The sequence below is a fragment of the Mesoplodon mirus genome (genome assembly GCF_964341445.2).
Source record: "Mesoplodon mirus genome assembly, chromosome: 15".
NCBI classification, from domain to species: domain Eukaryota; kingdom Metazoa; phylum Chordata; class Mammalia; order Artiodactyla; family Ziphiidae; genus Mesoplodon; species Mesoplodon mirus.
Window position 1 is genome coordinate 34,045,389 of NC_138991.1, and position 12,080 is coordinate 34,057,468.

The 12,080-nt window shown below is 51.6% G+C and overlaps 2 protein-coding genes across 3 annotated transcripts; one reads left to right on the forward strand and one right to left on the reverse strand.

The window, feature by feature from the left end:
* The first annotated feature begins 837 nt into the window (after positions 1-837).
* On the forward strand, positions 838-5,590 carry MEPCE (methylphosphate capping enzyme). Of its 2 annotated transcripts, none has more exons than XM_082644864.1 (4): positions 838-3,121; positions 4,350-4,568; positions 4,746-4,872; positions 4,991-5,590. In XM_082644864.1, exons 1-4 carry the CDS (start codon positions 1,451-1,453, stop codon positions 5,041-5,043), a joined length of 2,070 nt encoding a protein of 689 aa, XP_082500990.1. In that variant the 5' UTR covers positions 838-1,450; the 3' UTR covers positions 5,044-5,590. The 2 variants fall into 2 exon arrangements, with proteins under 2 accessions (XP_082500990.1, XP_082500989.1); XM_082644863.1 differs by having other exon boundaries at positions 5,147-5,590.
* Positions 5,591-6,060: 470 nt separating this feature from the next.
* On the reverse strand, positions 6,061-7,331 carry PPP1R35 (protein phosphatase 1 regulatory subunit 35). Its single transcript, XM_082644454.1, has 4 exons — positions 6,973-7,331; positions 6,640-6,892; positions 6,423-6,559; positions 6,061-6,311 (listed from the first exon to the last, which is right to left on the reverse strand). Exons 1-4 carry the CDS (start codon positions 7,207-7,209, stop codon positions 6,138-6,140), a joined length of 801 nt encoding a protein of 266 aa, XP_082500580.1. The 5' UTR covers positions 7,210-7,331; the 3' UTR covers positions 6,061-6,137.
* Positions 7,332-12,080: the final 4,749 nt, after the last annotated feature.

Below are 12,080 nucleotides of genomic sequence, written 5' to 3' on the forward strand. Positions count from 1 at the left end.
GCAAGGAGAACGAGCCACCAAGCACCCTCTGGAAAGGCCGTCGAGTAGCTTCTTCCCCACTGACTGAGGCAGGGAGGGTCCCCAAAGCAGACCAAAGCCTCTTCTCCGCCCACATTCGTTTTTATATAAGGCGGCGCGAAGCCGCAACGTGTGCTCGGGAAGCCCTGCGTACGAGGGGGCGGTGGTGGTGGGTGTACTGCTATTGGTGGCTGTGGTGGGCGTCGGGGTCGCTCTCCGCGGGCTCGGGGGCTCGTGCGCAGACGTCGGGTGGTGGGCGGAGGCGTTGGTGTCCGGGCGGTGGGTGGGGAGGCGGAGAGGAGGGCGTAGTATCCCCAGGTGATTGCGATTGGGGGAAGGCGGAGGAGCGAGAGAACTACTCGGCCATTTCGGGGGAAGAGGAAGTTGGACAACATTGCCTGTTTTAGTATTTTTTTTCCAGTTCAGCAGAGAATATTTTCCAGGGGGTGAGTTAAAATGACCTGTCGTATTATACTGTGAACAGTTAGTAGGAAGACGGGCAGTACGCTCCGCTCCTTCCCCTCCCCTACTTCTAGGTTCACCCCTCTGCTCCCTCGGAAGCCCTTCTAAGTAGGTGGACACAGGGGGCAACCAGGTCATGAATAATTCATGAGGGCCGCCCCGTTCCTTAGCCACGCCCCTCCGAGTCGTGCTGACGCATGATGCGTGTACCAAACCTGAGGAAGAAACGTAACGGTCCCCGCCCCTAGGGCGGAGGGCGGGGCGTCATCTCCAGCACGTGCTGCATCTACCCGCGCAAGCCCAAAAGGGTGTGCGCAGGCGCTGCCCGCTAGGGGGAGGAAGGAGGCGGGGTGGGGAGGTTGCTGGGTTTAGAGCCGGGCGGAGACCGCTGAGACTCATTCCTCAGGAACAAGGGTCGGGTGTCAAGGAGACCTTTTCACACCAGCTCCCCGTCCCCCGCCTACGGTGGGTGGGATCGCGCGGCAGAGACAAAGGATATCAGTAGGGACGGACATAGGTGCGAAGGGAAGTAGGGTGTCAGTTTGGGGTGGTGGGCTTTTGGGGGGGCTGAGAGGGGCTATATTTAAACTCCCGGAGCCGTTAAGTTGGTTCGTACTCCGATGCGCGCGCAACCAGGGTGGTGGCGGAGTGCGCATGCGTGATTCCAGGGCGAGAGGAACGCGCCCCAGCAGTGCGCGCTCGCGGCGAAGCGGTAGTGGTAGTGGAGAAAGGGGTCGGCGCACGCGCGGTTGATTCCTCGAGTTGTTCGGGTCTCGCGGGCATCTTGTTTTGGTCTCGCGGGCGAGTAGGGCGCGCTTCGGGGGAGGCGCTTGGGCGCGAGACTAGGGGAGAAGAGCAGAACTGCGCGCGCACTCGCGAAAGGGGGGGGGAAGCGAGCGGGGTCTAGGAAGGAGGGTTAAGCCCCCGGTCCCCCCGGTTGCCCTCGACTGGGACGGAATAAGGGGAGGAAATGATCGAGATGGCGGCGGAGAAGGAGCCGTTTCTGGTGCCGGCCCCGCCGCCGCCGCTCAAAGATGAGTCGGGCGGAGGGGGCGGCCCCACTGTGCAACCGCACCGAGAGGCAGCCTCCGGGGAGCTCCGCGGCGGAACACAGCGTGGGCCGGGCCCGCGCGCACACTCGGCGGGATCCCCGGCTTCTGGGGCCGGCAAGGAGAGCCCCGGGGCTGCATCCACCCCTCGGGGCGGTCAGTCGCAGCAGCAACGAGGGGGCGGCCCCCAGGCGCAGTCGCACGCGGAGGCCCGCTTGTCGGATCCCCCCGGGCGAGCCGCTCCCCCGGACGTGGGGGAGGAGCGACGGGGAGGGGGCGGAACAGAACTGGGCCCCCCTGCTCCTCCTCGACCCCGTAATGGCTATCAGCCCCACCGGCCCCCTGGGGGAGGTGGGGGCAAGAGGAGAAATAGCTGTAATGTAGGGGGAGGTGGTGGAGGCTTCAAACATCCGGCCTTCAAGAGGCGCAGGCGGGTCAATTCGGACTGTGACTCTGTCTTACCCTCCAACTTCCTCCTGGGGGGCAATATCTTTGATCCATTGAACCTGAATAGTCTCCTGGATGAGGAAGTGAGCCGCGCACTCAATGCGGAGACCCCTAAGTCATCCCCACTTCCGGCCAAGGGGCGAGATCCAGTGGAGATCCTCATCCCCAAAGATATTACAGACCCTCTCAGTCTCAATACTTGCACTGATGAGGCCCAAGTAGTCCTCGCTTCGCCACTCAAGACTGGTCGGAAGCGGCATAGACACCGGGGACAGCACCACCAGCAGCAGCAGCAGGCAGCTGGAGGGAATGATAGCCACTCCGTGCTGCCCACAGCCCCCCTCACTTCCTCACTCCATGGGGAGGGCACCCCGCAGCAGCAGCAGCAGCATAGAGGCCAGAACCGGGACGCCCCCGAACCCTATGAACTCAACACAGCCATCAACTGCAGGGATGAGGTCGTGTCTCCCCTTCCATCTGCCCTACAGGGTCCCTCAGGCTCCCTTTCAGCCCCTCCAGCTGCCTCAGTTACCTCTGCACCCTCGTCTTCCTCCTCACGACATCGCAAACGTCGCAGGACTTCCAGCAAGTCAGAGGCAGGGGCTAGGGGTGGAGGCCAGGGTCCCAGGGAAAAGGGCCGAGGGAGTGGGGGAGGCCGCCACCACCTCCACCCACTACCTGCTGCGGGCTTCAAAAAGCAACAGTGCAAGTTCCAGTATGGGAATTTTTGCAAGTACTATGGGTACCGCAATCCTTCCTGTGAGGATGGGCGCCTTCGGGTGTTGAAGCCTGAGTGGTTTCGGGGTCGGGACGTCCTAGATCTGGGCTGCAATGTGGGCCATTTGACCCTGAGCATTGCCTGTAAGTGGGGCCCGTCCCGCATGGTGGGCCTGGATATTGATGCCCAGCTCATCCACTCGGCCCGCCAAAACATCCGACACTACCTGTCCGAAGAGCTGCGTCTGCCACCCCAGACTTCTGACGGGGCCCCAGGAGCAGAGAGTGAGGAAGGGACCACAACCGTCCGAAAGAGAAGCTACTTCCCAGCCTCACTGACAGCCAGCCGGGGTCCCATTGCTGCACCCCAAGTGCCCTTGGATGGAGCAGACACATCCATCTTCCCCAACAATGTCGTCTTCGTCACGGTAAGAGGGTTCACAGGCTCTTGGGATAGGGGCCGGGAATGAAGATGAGATAAAATGGGAACATGGCAGGGAAAGGTTATGACCCAGAGGGTGTCTGTGCATGCACCCCTCCCTAGGAAAACCAAATCCTCCAGAGAAGGATCTGAATCTGCGATTGATTCCACTGGGTGTGTCTCCCCCCTGTAACCTGGGGTGGGGGGGGCGGGGGCGGTGGCTCTACTTGGAGTCCTTTCTCATGACTGCAAGCCCCAGAATTGGGGCAAACTCCTCTTGCCCTGCTCTTGGCCAGTACTGTAATCCAGACCTGTCCACCTTCCCCGTTAGAGGATGTGGTCCAGATGAAAACTTGTCCTCCAACCTACTGAAGGTGCATGAAGGGATGGATTTCAGATATGGAATGTCTTGGGATGGGGGGGGAGGATTAGGGTAGTGGCTGACTAATTACAGTTTCTGTTCTTTGATAGGGACCTTATTTGCATTAGATGCAGAATTGATTGTCAGTGGCCAGGAACCTAAGCAGCTTGGCCTAAGGTCATCTCCACACTGACCCTAGATGGTGGGATGGGGAAGTGTCAGAAAGAGTACCTTGGGGAAGCAGGAGAGAGTACCATGTCGTCAGTGTCTGTCCCCTGACTGCAGGTGGATTCCCATAAAATGCTCCAGTTAGGCCAGCTACAGGAATAGTTGGCAGTGTGTTGGGTTACAACCTAGAAGAATGGACTTTGCAGAGGGTGGTAATGAGCTTATCATCTAGAAAAGGTTTCCTGAGGGATGGGGTTCTTCATTTCTCTGGGAGAAAAAGAATAGGCCTGAAACTTTGCCAGTCCCAACTACAGGGAAGGAACCCACAGGTCTCCCTTTCAAACCTGGGCTGGAGCCCTTTGCATAACGTTGAATCTCTCAGCTTAATGACTGTGGGGTGGGAACAAGTAGTGGACAGGGTCTTGGGAGAACCCCACCATTCTTTCTGTGCAATTTGACCCCAGCTTTGGTGATCTCGTGGATAATTTGCTCAATTTAGTTACCCAAGCTCCCTTTTTATGTTTGATTGGCTTACCGCCAATAGAAAGCAAGAAAATGAGACTCAAACAGGGTACCATTTGGGAGTTATTTTGAGGAGTGTCAAAGCAGGTTGTGGCCAAGGACTAAAGTGAGGCTGCAGAGTGGGTTGTGAGGGGGCAGTGGCTTTCATGCCTCTGTTGCCCTCACCCCCAATTCTTGCCCTCAGGGGAACTACGTGCTGGATCGAGACGAGCTGGTGGAGGCCCAAAAACCCGAGTACGATGTGGTGCTCTGCCTCAGCCTCACCAAGTGGGTGCATCTCAACTGGGGAGACGAGGGGCTGAAGCGCATGTTTCGCCGAATCTACCGGCACCTGCATCCTGGGGGCATCCTGGTCCTGGAGCCCCAGCCTTGGTCATCCTACGGCAGGAGAAAGACTCTCACGGTGAGTTGGGGTTTCTGTGGAAGTTGGGCCTATCCTTCCTTTAGTTGAGGCAAGGAAGGCCTCAAAGAAGCAGAAAGAGGACTTTCTGAACAAGGTGAAAAGGCCCCCTGGGTGGGCATCATCCTCCACCAGCAGAGAAGGCAACGAGCTAAAGTGATCCCTTGCCCTCCTCCCTAGGAAACAATCTACAAGAACTACTATCGAATTCAGTTGAAGCCAGAGCAGTTCACTTCCTACCTGACATCCCCAGAGGTGGGCTTCTCCAGCTATGAGCTTGTGGCCACACCCCACAACACCTCCAGAGGTAAGGCTGGCTTATTTTGTTGGGGGAGGAAGGGAGGCCAGTCCTGGTGCAGGGTGCAGACCCTGTGGAGTCTTAAGGTCCTGCCAAAACCCCTCCTGATTGCACACTCTTCCCTCAGGCTTCCAGCGTCCTGTGTACCTGTTCCACAAGGCCCATTCCCCCAGCCACTAAGTGGCCCCCTGAACAGAAAGTGTGAAGCTGCCCGCTGCTCCAGAGGACCTGGGGGGGGAGAGGAAAGTATCCCAAGGTCTTTTCTTTCTGCCTCCAAAAATAGTTTCCTCTCCTGGATCTGCAGAGAAAGCTTTTCCTGTGTTGCTGCCCCAGCCTCTTCCCTACACCTCTGGCACCTAAGCAGCAAGCCCAGCTGTGCTGGAGTCACCATCATCTTCCTCTCCCCTAGCCCACTGGGCTGGATGGCATGGACTGTTTGCTGCCCTCTGTTCTCCGAGGGCATGGGAGGTGGGGGGTATCAAGTTCTCTAGCCTCTTCCTCCTGTTCTCCCAAGGAGAGGTTCCCATTTCTCCTCGGCCTTTGTCCCTAGCTGCGTTTCAGTGGACCACGGATAGATGGACTGAGGGTTAAGAGGGGGACGTTGCTGGGGAGGCATGCAGGTACTGTGAAAATCCTTCCCTCTGCTGTCCCTCACTGAGAGAGGGGGTTGGGTTTGGAATGTGAGAACAGCACAATAAACTTGATGTTTAGGGCAGTGGCCCACACACCTATGTCTGGCACATTCTAGTTTGGGGGTGGGGGGTGGGGACGGTGCCTCCTGGTAGAACCTGTGCTTCCTCTCTGCCCAAACTATAGTCTTAAGGAAGAGGTCAGGTTTTTCAATGGTTGGGAAGACTGTTGAATGCTAACGAGACCCACACACAAGTGTACAGAACCCTAGGCCAGGAAAAAAGGGTATGTGAACTTTGATGTGAAACTTGAAGAATCCATCTATCCTCCCCCAAAACAACACTGACAAAATTTTTTTACGTAAGCTTTGGGCACAAGGCTAACTTTGGAAAAGTTAACCGTGGAGTCGAAGTGGAACTAGAAAAAGGCACTCTTAGGACCAGACCACCCGCCTGCTCTATTTCTCATCACTACCAAGTTCCTTTAAAGGAGGGCCAAAACCTTGACTTTCTGGCAGCTTCCAACCTGAGGCCTGACCCCATCTCAAGGCTCCCAAGAAGAGTCCCATTTGTTAGCAAAACCACTTTATTCTCACAGTTTAAAAACAAAAAAATATGAACTAGCAATCCAGGGAGCCTCCAAGTCTACGCTTCCCATCGCCTCAGTGTCCGATGCATAAGGAAGGTATCCTCTGAAGGGCGGGGCCGGAGTTGAAGCCGGAGAGGGGGCAGACCTTCCAGGGTCAGGTGTGGAGATTCATAAAATAATGTTTCTGGATCACACAAAATGGTCATGTCTGGCCCTGGCCCAGGTGGCTCCTGTTGGAGTTGGAGCACAAAGCAAGGTTACCCTCGGGGAGGGGACAGAACCCCTGGCAGTTGGGGAGGAGGGGGGACGGGGTAGGGGAGACTCAAGCCCAGGTCCCTCACCTTTGGAGGCGGGGCTCGGGCCTGCGGCGGCAGGAGCGCCAATTTCTCCCTCAGCGCGGCGTTCAGAACCTGTTCCTCGGGCACCTGCAGGCTCACCAGGTCTCGGAAGAGCCGCTTGGAGCGCGGTACGTTCAGCCCTGAGATCGCAGGAGGAGCGGAAGTGAGCGGCGCCTCGCACCCCCGCTCCCGCGCCCGGCCGGCCGCCTGCCCCCCTCACCCTCGGCCACGCTCTCTTCCAGGCTGCAGCGGGTCTGGAACGATTTTCTCAGCTGTTCTTCCACGGCCTTCGCGGCATCGAACTGGCCCCCGGCTGCGGCCCGCGCGGCCTGCAGCTCGAAGCTCAGGGCCAGGCTGCTCTGCTGCGCGGGCGTCCCCAGGTCCTGCGGCGCCGCGGGCTTCTCGCTCGGTGCGGCGGCGGCTGGCGGCGGCTCGGACCGTACCGGGGAGGGCGGCGCCAGGCGGAAGCGGACCTGGAAGCAGAGAGCGGGGCGGTGAAGAGGTAGGCGCGGGGTCGTCGGCGGGCTAGCGGCCAGGCCTTCCCCCAGCTCACCTGCCGCCCCTTGCGGGCCCCGCCCCGCCGGTCCGCCCGCCCCTTCCGCCGTCCCGGGCTGCAGTTGGACCGCCCGCGCCCGGGGCTCTCGGACAGAGGGCTCAGGCTCAGGTCCAGGCCGAGCTCCGGCACTGGGGCTCCGGGCTCGGGGGCTCGGGGTTCTGGGGGTGGCCCTGGGTCAGCCACGGCCTCTCCCCCTTCCACCGACTCCAGCTCTGACTCCTCAAAGCCCATCATCTTGGGGTGTCTGCAGGGGTGCGGAGTCGCTGGGGGCCAAGGGTCAGGGGACACGGACTCGCCACCTCCTCTCCCCCGCCCCTCTTAAGACGGCGCTACCGAAAACCGTTAGCGCCCGCCCCGCCCTATTGGTGCGCCTAAGCGTCATTTCCGTTGCCCCGCTCCCCGCCTCCCGGCAGGCTTCCGCCCACAAACCGGGGTTTTAGAGCTGAAGCCCTTGGAAGCTCTACGGGTCCTCATTAGGACCATTTTCATTTAGAAACTTGAGCTACCGCGTCGTTTCCCTATCCAATCGTCAACACCTGGCCTCCGCTGGAGTCCAGAGTGTGTCAGTCCTCCCTATTAACTGTCCAGCGTCCCCATACTGGACCTCCCTACTCGGTGCCTCCACAGCATCTCCGGGTGTTCCGTCGCCTCCGAACTCTGACCGGAGCTTCCCAGTTTGAGTGAGGGCGAGGCTTGCTGACTCCAGCTCCGGGCTCCCTTCTAGGCAGCCGTGGTTGCCTGGGCGACGGCAGCCTCATTCAGCCTTGCGGCCTTTTGTGACTTATAACCCTTCGAAGATCCACTAAAATATTCATCTATATAAAAAATAAATATCTGCATATAAGTACAGTTTTTTTTTAAAAAAGCCTCCGTTGATTTATCCCGGACTGCAGGGCAGGAAACGGGAGCTCTCGCCTCATTCCCTAATGTTCCTTGGGGTAGGCCCTCTCAGTTCTGTGAGCCTCTGTTTCTTCTTCTGTAAAATGTACTAAGTTGGGTTCAAGACTTTTGAGGCTCTCCCAAAATGCGTAAACAGTCAACAGGCGTGTTTTTGTGTCACTTTTCAGTTTGTTTTCACATACTTTATCTTCCAAGAAATGCTGTGGAAGATCAGATAGAATGGATGGTGTTACCCATATTTTACAAAAAAGTTTTCGAGAATCTCAATGGTGAAACTAGAGGCTTTCCTGCTAAAGTCAGGAATAAGTATGCCCATTCCCTCTACTGCAGATCTTTCTCCACTTATGATGGGGTTATGTTGAGAGAAATATATCGTTAAGTCAAAAATGCATTTAATACACCTAACCTACTGACCATCATAGCTTAGCCTAGCCTACCTTAAATGTGCTCAGAACACTTAATTTAGCATATAGTTGGACAGAATCATGTAACACAAAGCCTATTTTATAATAAAGTGTTGACTATCTCATGTAATGTATGGAATACTGTGCTGAAAGTGGGTACAGAATGGTTTTAAGTGTATCACGTTGCTTACCCTCATGATCACGAGGTTGACTGGAAGCTGCAACTCACTGCCTCTGCCCAGCATCACAAGACAGTATGGTACCATACATTGCAAGCCCGGGAAAAAGATCAAAATTCAAAATTTGAAGTACGGTTTCTACTGAATGCTTATTGCTTTCACACCATCATAAAGTTGAAAAATCGTAAATCAAACCATCACAGGTCAGGGACCATCTGTATACTTCGTTTTGTATATGTGACTTTGGAAACTTATATGTTTTACATGATTATATGATATAAATTAATTTTTAAAAATCAGTCCCTAAAAGTTGAAAGTAAGATGAAACAAATAAACCTAAATGTATATTTACTACACAGATGGGAACTCTTCTGAATGACTTGAAAAACACAGTAATTTAGTTATACATCCAAAAGATCTACCCTAAAGACAAAATTAACTGCTGTTTAAAAAAATTTTAACTGCCATAAAATCTTAAATTATATTCAGTAGTCATGTTGTTGGGAATAAGTGAAAATGGGTAGGATAGAACATAATTATGTTGATGTTATCAGAACTGGAATTTTGGCATAGGAGAAAAAACATACAAATATAAAATCAATGATGTTATGCAAATTCCCTATACTCTTGAATTTAGGGAGTATCTTATGAACCCATGGAATATTTTAGTTTAAATTTAAAAGCATATACTAATTCTGTCTACTGAAAAGCCCTTAGAAGCAATGATGGACCCAGTAAGCACCCCTGGCCCCCAGAATGTGGTAACTAATTTCATATCCCTGGGCATTTCAAAACCTGCACGCCAATGTTCATAGCAGCTTTATTCATAATAGACAAAAACTGAAAACAACTCAGTGTCCTCCAACAGGTAAAGAATTAAACTATGGTTCACTTAATGCCATAGAATACTAATCAGCAATCAAAAGGTGCATACTATTGATAACATGCAACAACTTAGATAAATTGCCAGGTTATTATGCTGAGCAAAAAAAGTCAACTCAAAAAAATTAGATACGGGCTTCCCTGGTGGCGCAGTGGTTGAGAGTCCGCCTGCCGATGCAGGGGACATGGGTTCGTGCCCCGGTCTGGGAAGATCCCACATGCCGCAGAGCGGCTGGGCCTGTGAGCCATGGACGCTGGGAAGATCCCACATGCCGCAGAGCGGCTGGGCCTGTGAGCCATGGCCGCTGAGCCTGCGCGTCCAGAGCCTGTGCTCCGCAACGGCAGAAGCCACAACAGTGAGAGGCCCGCATACCGCAAAAAAAAAAAAAAAAAAAAAAAAAAAAAAAAAAAAAAAAAAAAAAATTAGATACTATATGGTTCCATTTATATAACATTTTGGAAATGACAAAAATTTAGAAATGGAAGACAGATTCCGTGGTTGCCAAGTGTTAGGGACGAAGTGGAAGAGATGCAGGTGGTGGGAAGGAGGTGGGTGTGGTCATAAAAGGTGTAACCCCAGAGTTTTTCTTTGGTGTTGGAACTGTTCATTTCCTTTACTGTGGTGATGGATACAGGAAACTACACAGCTGATAAAACTACACAGAACTTCAATGAAAGATCTGAAACAGAAATTAAGGAAACAAGCCCATTTACCACCACATCAAAAAGAATAACATACCTAGGAATAAGCCTACCTAAGGAGGCAAAAGACCTGTACTCTGAAAACTAGAAGACGCTGATGAAAGAAATCAAAGATGACACAAACAGATGGAAAGATATACCATGTTCTTAGATTGGAAGAATCAATATTGTCAAAATGACTATACTACCCAAGGCAACCACAGATTCAATGCAATCCCTATCAAATTACCAATGGCATTTTTCACAGAACTAGAACCAAAAAATTTTAATTTGTATAGAAACAAAAAAGACCCTGAATAGCCAAAGCAATCCTGAGAAAGAAAAATGGAGCTGGAGGAATCAGGCTCCCTGACTTCAAAATATACTATAAACTATAGTACAATAATCAAAACAGTATGGTACTGGCACAAGAACAGAAATATAGATCAATGGAACAGGATAGAATTAATCTACGACAAAGGAGGCAAGAATATACAATGGAGAAAAGACAGTTTCTTCAATAAGGGGTGCTGGGAAAACTGTGCAGCTACATGTAAAAGAATGAAATTAGAACATTCCCTAACACCATACAAAAAAATAAACTCAAAATGGATTAAAGACCTAAATGTAAGACCAGATAATATAAAACGCTTAGAGGAAAACATAGGCAGAACACTCTTTGACATAAATCACAGCAATATCTTTTTGGATCCACCTCCTAGAGAAATGAAAATAAAAACAGGGCTTCCCTGGTGGCGCAGTGGTTGAGAGTCCGCCTGCCGATGCAGGGGACATGGGTTCGTGCCCCGGTCTGGGAAGATCCCACATGCCGCGGAGCAGCTGGGCCCGTGAGCCATGGTCTTTGAGCCTGCGCGTCCAGAGCCTGTGCTCCGCAACGGGAGAGGCCACACCAGTGAGAGGCCCGCGTACTGCAAAAAAAAAAAAAAAAAAAAAAAAATCAAAAGAATAAATAAATAATAATAATAATAAACAAATGGGACCTAATTAAACTTAAAAGCTTTTGCACAGCAAAGAAAACCATAAACAAAATGAAAAGACAATGCACAGAATGGGAGAAAATATTTGCAAACGATGCTACCGACAAGGGATTAATCTCCAAAATATACAAACAGCTTGTGCAGCTCAATATCAAAAAAACAAACAACCCAATCAAAAAAAGGGCAGAAGATCTAAATAGACATTTCTCCAAAGAAGACATACAGTGCTCCAAAAAGCACATGAAAAGATGCTCAACATCGCTAATTATTAGAGAAGTTCAAACCAAAACTACAATGAGGTATCACCTCACACTACTCAGAATGGCCATCAACAAAAAGTTTACAAACAATAAACGCTGGAGAGGGTGTGGAGAAAAGGGAACCCTCCTACACTCTTGATGGGAAAGAAAATTGGTACAACCACTATGGAGAACAGTATGGAGGTTCCTTTAAAAGATAAAAATAGAACTACCATATAATCCAGCAATCCCACCCCTGGGCATATATCTGGAAAAAAAACATAGTTTGAAAATATACATGCACCCCAATGTTCATAGCAGCACTATTTACAATAGCCAAGACATGGAAGCAACCTAAATGTCCATTAACAGAGGAATGGATAAAGAAGAGGTGGTACATATATACAATAGGATACTACTCAGCCATAAAAAAAAGAATGAAATAATGCCATTGGCAGCAACATGGATGGACCTAGAGATTATCACATTAAGTGAAGTCAGTCAGACAGAGAAAGACAAATATCATATGATGTCACTTATAATGTGGAATCTAAAAAGATAATACAAATGAACTTATTTACAAACAGAAACAGACTCACAGACTTCAAAAACAAACATGGTTATCAAAGGGGAAAGGTGGTGGGGGGTGGAAATTAGGAGCTTGGGATTAACATATACACACTACTATATATAAGATAGATAACCAACAAGGACCTACTGTATAGCACAGGGAGCTCTACTCAATATTCTGTAATAACCTATATGGGAAAAGAATATGAAAAAGAATGTGTATATGTATATGTATAACTGAACCACTTTGTT